Here is a 6,279-nt window from a genome sequence, read left to right as displayed (position 1 = left end):
TGTTTCCGTTCTAAAATAACGGATGGTAAAGAAGGATGATTCTGTATCCCATTGGCTTACATTTGGACATACACAAAAATGTGGTTGACCCAGCTTGTTAATGGTTTTCTTATTATTTTAATTTTTCTGTTTAGTTACAATGGGGAAGATAATAAGACAGATGCATGATGGATACGAATGGAGCCCAACAAATCCCATTGACTTTAATGGGATCCATCTGGTGTCTGTGATTTTGCAGGATTCTAATGGGTCAAAAAACTGAATTACTGAATGTAGCTTTTTTTTTTTTTTGTTAAAAGGGGTACTCCAGCAATATTCTTTTTTCTTTCAAATCAACTGGTGCCAGAAAGAGATTTGTAATTTACTACTATTAAAAAATCTCTGGGTTTCCAGTACTCATCAGCTGCTGTATACCCTGCAGTAAGTGGTCTTTTCTTTCCAGTCTGGGGAGCAGGAGAGGTTTTCTATAGGGATTTACTGCTGGTCTGGACAGTTCCTGTCACAGACAGAGGTGGCAGCAGAGAGCACTGGGCCAGACTGGAAGGAAAACACCACTTCCTGCGGGACATACAGCAGCTGATAAGTACTGAAAGACTGGATTTTTTTTTTTTTTTATAGAAGTAAAATTACAAATATCTGGCACTTTCTGACACTAGTTGATTGGATTGATTTTTCCCCCGCTGGTGTACCTCATAAAAGGGATTCTGTGAAAGAGACCCTGAAGGCAGTCTTAAATACAGATATGAATAAAGCCTTATGCTCAGTTCACATGTACTGTATACCTTGCAGATTTTATGCTTTGTAAATCACTGCACATAAACATTTGAGCACAGTATAAAATCTGTAGCATAAAATCCACAGCATATACAGCCTGATGCTATATTCCCACTCAGCATTTTGCAACCAAAACCAGGAGTGGATTGAAAACACATAAAGGCTATGTTCCCACACTGTTGAAGTTGAGTGGATGGCCGCCATTTAATGGCAAATAACATAGCCTTTTTGTGTTTTCAATCCACTCCTGGTTTTGGTTGCAAAATACTGAGCAAAAATACTGTGTGGAAACATAGCCTGATAGTAACTCTGTGTGTTTTGCCCATAACAACCAATCACAGTTCAGCTTTCATATCTCACCAAGCTCTGGAAAAGTGAAAGCTGAGCTCTGATTGCTTGTCATGGGAAACAAACTTTTTCCTTCTCCTAGTGACCAGGTATCTACCAATTCTTCCATTTTGTGAAGCATGTTTTTAACCCTTGAAGCTGCCATAGATATTCTCCACATGTGCCCGGCTCAGTCATGCACTTTCCCTGCTTTCAGACCTGATGTCAATATTTAATAAAAATTTTGATTTTTTTTTTTTTTTAATGTAAATAAGCAATAGACTAGATAAGAATCCCCACTAGACTAGATAGGCAGCTGAATAAGAAAGCTGTAGGAGCCTTGTATCGTGTCTCTCCCCCTCCTCACCTTCCTTTCCTCGGGTGTCCTCTCCATCTCTGTGACAGAAGCAGCAGCACTGGTGGAGGAGGAGGAGGGACACGAGTGATCAGCTGGGAGGATTACAGCCCTGAACAGTCGGAGGAGAAAGAGGAAAAGGGAAGGTAGGAGGGGAGGATCGGCAGCAGGCAGCGTGTAGAGGAGGAGGAGAACACCACAAGTCCAGCCGAGGGGAAGGAGCAGCGGACGGACAGGAGATCCACGAGGATCTGATTGATCAGAAGAGCTGAGCAGCAGAGAGATCCCCTTGATTGCATGCAATCCCTATGGCTTTCCCCAGTGCAGCTGCAGGAGAGCCGAGGAGCTCCGAGTAAGAAGAAGCAGCAGCAGCAGCAGCTTCTCCCCTGACAGCAGAGCAAGGGCTGCGAACAGGTGCTGGAGGGAAAGCTATGAGCCTGATATCGCGATAGCTGCTTCCCAAATGCAGGACAATGAGTGTATGCTATAGAGCCCACTGGCAGCATTGCTCTGTATTCCAGCTAGATGCCATGCTGATTTTTATATAAGGGAAAAACAAGACCCCCCCCCCCCCTTCACATACAGTACCAAGCATCAGGGAGAAATGAAGGACTGCTCTGGAGCTGCTCCTGCTTATTGATGGGAGGACTATGACAGCTGGACACAAGGTGCTCTTCTTCTTCTTGGGGACACCCCTAGTTTGTGTCATGAGGTTTTAAAGCCAGGACTGAGACAGTTCTTGTGTCATAGGACTGCCCTTATTATATGCAGAAGAGGCAGTCGGAGAAGGCCCCATCATTTATTTGACCTGCCCCCTTTCCTTTGCAATATGGCTAGCGCAGGAATTTGGGGGCTGAGACATATGTGGCTTTCAGGGATTCCTGGGTCCTTCTGTTAGCAATGGCAAGTGGCATCAAATCCCAAAGCAACTTCAGCAGCATTGGCTTAACCATGAGTGCTATCAACAACAACAACAACCTGCACCTAGACGCCGTCCATGCGTCCAGAGGGGACCCTGCCCTCATTATTCCAGTCACCGTGGAGGTACCATGTGACAGTCGGGGACAGCGCATGTGGTGGGCATTCCTGGCCTCTTCAATGGTGACATTTTTTGGGGGCCTTTTCATCATTTTGGTATGGAGGACCCTTAAATACCTATGGACTGTCTGCTGCCACTGTGGGGGCAAGAATAAGGTAACGTTATTATTTACGTGTCACTTAAATGCGTATTTTGATTTTGGGGTTTCCTGCGGAATCAACACAAAATCCTATTGTAAATATTTGTGACAACCTGGTCTATTCCGCAGGATGCAATCCTTCCATCTAGAATTCGGCCATTTGTTGGATGACTATTGATCATCAGCAAAGTATTAATTGCTTAGATTTTTTTTTTCTTCTTTCTAATTTTCTAAGCTTCCACGCGTCAGCAATCCCAGAATGTGCGCATATAAATCAATGCAATTTTGATTATAGCATTCAGTGCTTATAAATTAGCTGGATGTCATCGCCAATATGAATCATATGACGTTGACCTCTCTTCTGCTGGAAATCATAGGTAGTCATTTTATGTGGAGTTAGCAGAACGTGTAGAGATGGTTACTGTGTGACATCACGCTGCAGCAGGTTGCCATCACACATTCATACATGCCCAAATTCTTAAAGGGGAAGCATAACTTTTATTTTAAAATGGCACAAATTGAGTATGAGAACCAGTGGCAAACTAGGGATAAAGTTATATCACTTGAGGGCACTTTTATAAATGAGTAAAATGGAAGTCTAGGCATATGGTCATGTACGTGAACTTATAGCTTGTAACTATATGTCATCTCTGTTATACTTCACTTTATCGTGCCCGTATGTGTCCTTTCACCTTTGAGTGGGCAGTTTGGTATATCCACTGTCTTAAAAGGCAATAAAGAGACAGCTGTCTTCTAGAGAGACAGAATGAGCTTTATTAAGTGTTTCGTCTCTTTAAAATGACCCTAGCTATTAGACGTGTCCATCTGTCTTTATATAGGATACTATGGGTTCAGGTAATAAGGTTTAATCGTTATGTAATAAAACATTATATGACTTTCCACTATACTTTCTGTTTTGGTTCCCTGCAGTTTGCAAGATCTCTGCTTGCATTCAACCAATTGAAATCTTCACTGGTGACTTAGTATTAATCACACAGGGCAAAGTATAAGGCCGGCTTTACATGGGTGTAAGAAGGCCTCATTTTTGCATGTGTATTATGGCCACAAGTCCTGGCCAGGCCGCTAGTCTGATGACCTGAATTGACAGCTGTCAGTATGGATCTATAAGAAATGTGGTCAGGCCGGGACTTACTTTTATAATACAGACACAAAAATGTGGCCACTTTACCCCCATGTAAGACCAGTCTATGTAGCAGAGCTGTGGGGGGGAAAGTTTTTTTTACAGTATATCCCTGTACGCTCTGCATAGTCTCTGTCCGCTACTATTGAAGTGGCATCCCCCTATACATTTATTTTGTCTGTAAGGTTACGTCATCCAGATAGAGGTACATAGCACCAGACAACAAGACTGAAAACTAAACAGGAACAGTAGTTTTTTTTTTTTAACCATTTGGTCGACTTTTCTGTGCTGGTAATAATGTTTAGAGAAGTTTTTATTGGCTGAGAGTTTAGAGGTATGAATATTATCTTACCCATTAGATTTAGAATTCAGATCAAAGGTAAACTGTTCCCAAGCTACCAAATGTTCGTCTGCCAGCAGTAAATGTATAGTACTCATATAGTAGATATGTATGCAGTGGGGCGTAAATGTAACTTTAGAAGCAGAGCACGCTCAATAGCTTGTTGCCTTTACAGGGATCTGGATGTCATAGCGGCAGCTGGAACCCACTAATATGACAGGGAGCTGAAATGTTCATTTCTTCCTCAGGTCTCCGTCACCCTCTTAATTTGTGACTTTTCTGTTTAAAAACAAATAATGGATCTAAAAATGCTTTTTTTTTTTTTTGTAAAAGGAACATGTGGTGGTAATATATACATATATATATATATATATATATATATATATATATATATATATTTTTTTTTTTTTTTTTAATTAATTAATTTCTGTGAAGAAGCTTTTGGGAAAAACACCAAACCTAGAGCATGCTACATCGTGAAACCCCCCAGAATAACACCACAAACAAAAGAACATTGTTTATAGTGAGTTTACCAGTGTGTGTAAGTACGCAATTCATATCTTTAATATGAAAGGGGCCACACTAGGTTAATAGCATAGAGCAATGTTGGCGATCCTAGGGCCCTCCAGCTGTTTCGAAACTACAGTTCCCATCATACTTGTGCAGCTAAAGCCATTTCTTTGGCTGTCCTGGCATGGTGGGAATCATAGTTGTGCAACAGCTGGAGGTTTGCCATCAGTGGCAAAGAGCGAAGCAATGTCAGCGGTGTAGCATACCACTCATTTGTCTTGCTTGGTGCTTGATAATAATATAGGCTTGAGAACATCTGTAGCATTAGACCTGTGGTCGGACTGGGGCAATAATGTGGATGCAGAAACGTGTCAGTATTATACTCTTCTGAAACCCATGTAGGGATGCATTTATCATGGGCTCCATACATCCCACGTTATAATGCTTTTCTTAGTGCTATCAACTATTATACTCACACTAAAAATTATTGATTCAATTTGCTAATGCTGGTAAGGAGGGAGAACTGTAAAGAACAGGTCATATGTAAATAAAAGTATTTGTTGTGTCAGACATCATTTATCATGTTGCGAACACAAGTCATTTTTTTTTCTTTTTCTAAAACACAAGCACAGATGTGAATGTAGCCTTATGATGTCACAGACTAAAGTATAGTCATAGACCATCAGTAATCTGTAGGCCAGTAGCCACTGAATTGAACGTTGCTTTGTGAGGGATTGTTTTGCCAACACGTTATAGTACATATTGGCCATTACTGTTCCTACAAGATCAATGACACCTGATGAAGGACAAATGATTTTATCACTAGGATTTTCTTTCACGGAGAGATTCATGTAACAGCCAACTGCACCTTGTATGGGCAAGAACTAGCAACTATAGGGCAAACATTTTAAGGGTGAAAACAACGATTAGGTTATTTTGCATTTTCCAGTACTATAATAAAATTCTCCCATTACTTACTATTGGAAACTGACATGATACAGAACACTATCTGATTGTGTGCTTTCACCCTAAAAGGTCCAACTTCTTTTCTTGGTGATGACATTCTGCCATTGCAAACAATTGGTTTGGTTGAAATCTTCATTTTCAATCAACCTCAGTCTAATGTGTACGGTCACCTTCAGTTTTATGTTTACGTACTTATTATTACACATTTAGCATGAACATGTATAATACAGTATTAGGCTATGTTCACACATAGTATTTCTATTTTTCTTTTTCCAAAATCAGGATTGGAACAGACAGGGTAAATTATAGTGGAAAGATTTGCACAGTTTCTGTGCTTTCAACCTACCCCTAGTTTTAGTTAAAAAAAAAAAAAAAAAGACTGACAGAAATCCTATGTGTGAACATAGCCATATAATAACTTACAGCAATCTACACATTCTCAATGTGAGCTGCAATAGCAGTCAGTGGGTGGCTGTGTTGTGACTGTGTGGCCAAAAATCACACTGCTGTCATGCTGTTCTTAAATTGTGCTTCCATCTGGGAATGAGGACTCCCTGGCCCCTTTCAGTCTACTTATGGCTGCCGAAGGTGGACGGGAACACCAAAAACAATGTAAATCCTATTGACTATGATAGGAGTTGGGGAAACAGCATAGCACCGCAAGCTACACAACTTCCAAAGTTATGCC

The 6,279-nt window shown here is 40.9% G+C and overlaps 1 protein-coding gene across 6 annotated transcripts in view; it reads left to right on the top strand.

The window, feature by feature from the left end:
* The first annotated feature begins 1,822 nt into the window (after positions 1–1,822).
* KCNMA1 (potassium calcium-activated channel subfamily M alpha 1) overlaps positions 1,823–6,279 on the top strand; it is a 332,984-nt gene continuing 328,527 nt past the window's right edge. For all 6 annotated transcript variants that reach the window (XM_069980872.1, XM_069980871.1, XM_069980873.1 and 3 more), the window contains exon 1: positions 1,823–2,650. In XM_069980872.1, the coding sequence (XP_069836973.1) occupies positions 2,357–2,650 (294 nt within the window). In that variant the 5' untranslated portion in view covers positions 1,823–2,356. The remainder of the gene's footprint in view (positions 2,651–6,279) is intronic.

The sequence above is a fragment of the Dendropsophus ebraccatus genome, chromosome 8 (genome assembly GCF_027789765.1).
Source record: "Dendropsophus ebraccatus isolate aDenEbr1 chromosome 8, aDenEbr1.pat, whole genome shotgun sequence".
Taxonomy (NCBI): domain Eukaryota; kingdom Metazoa; phylum Chordata; class Amphibia; order Anura; family Hylidae; genus Dendropsophus; species Dendropsophus ebraccatus.
This window is presented reverse-complemented; position numbering and strand designations above follow the sequence as displayed.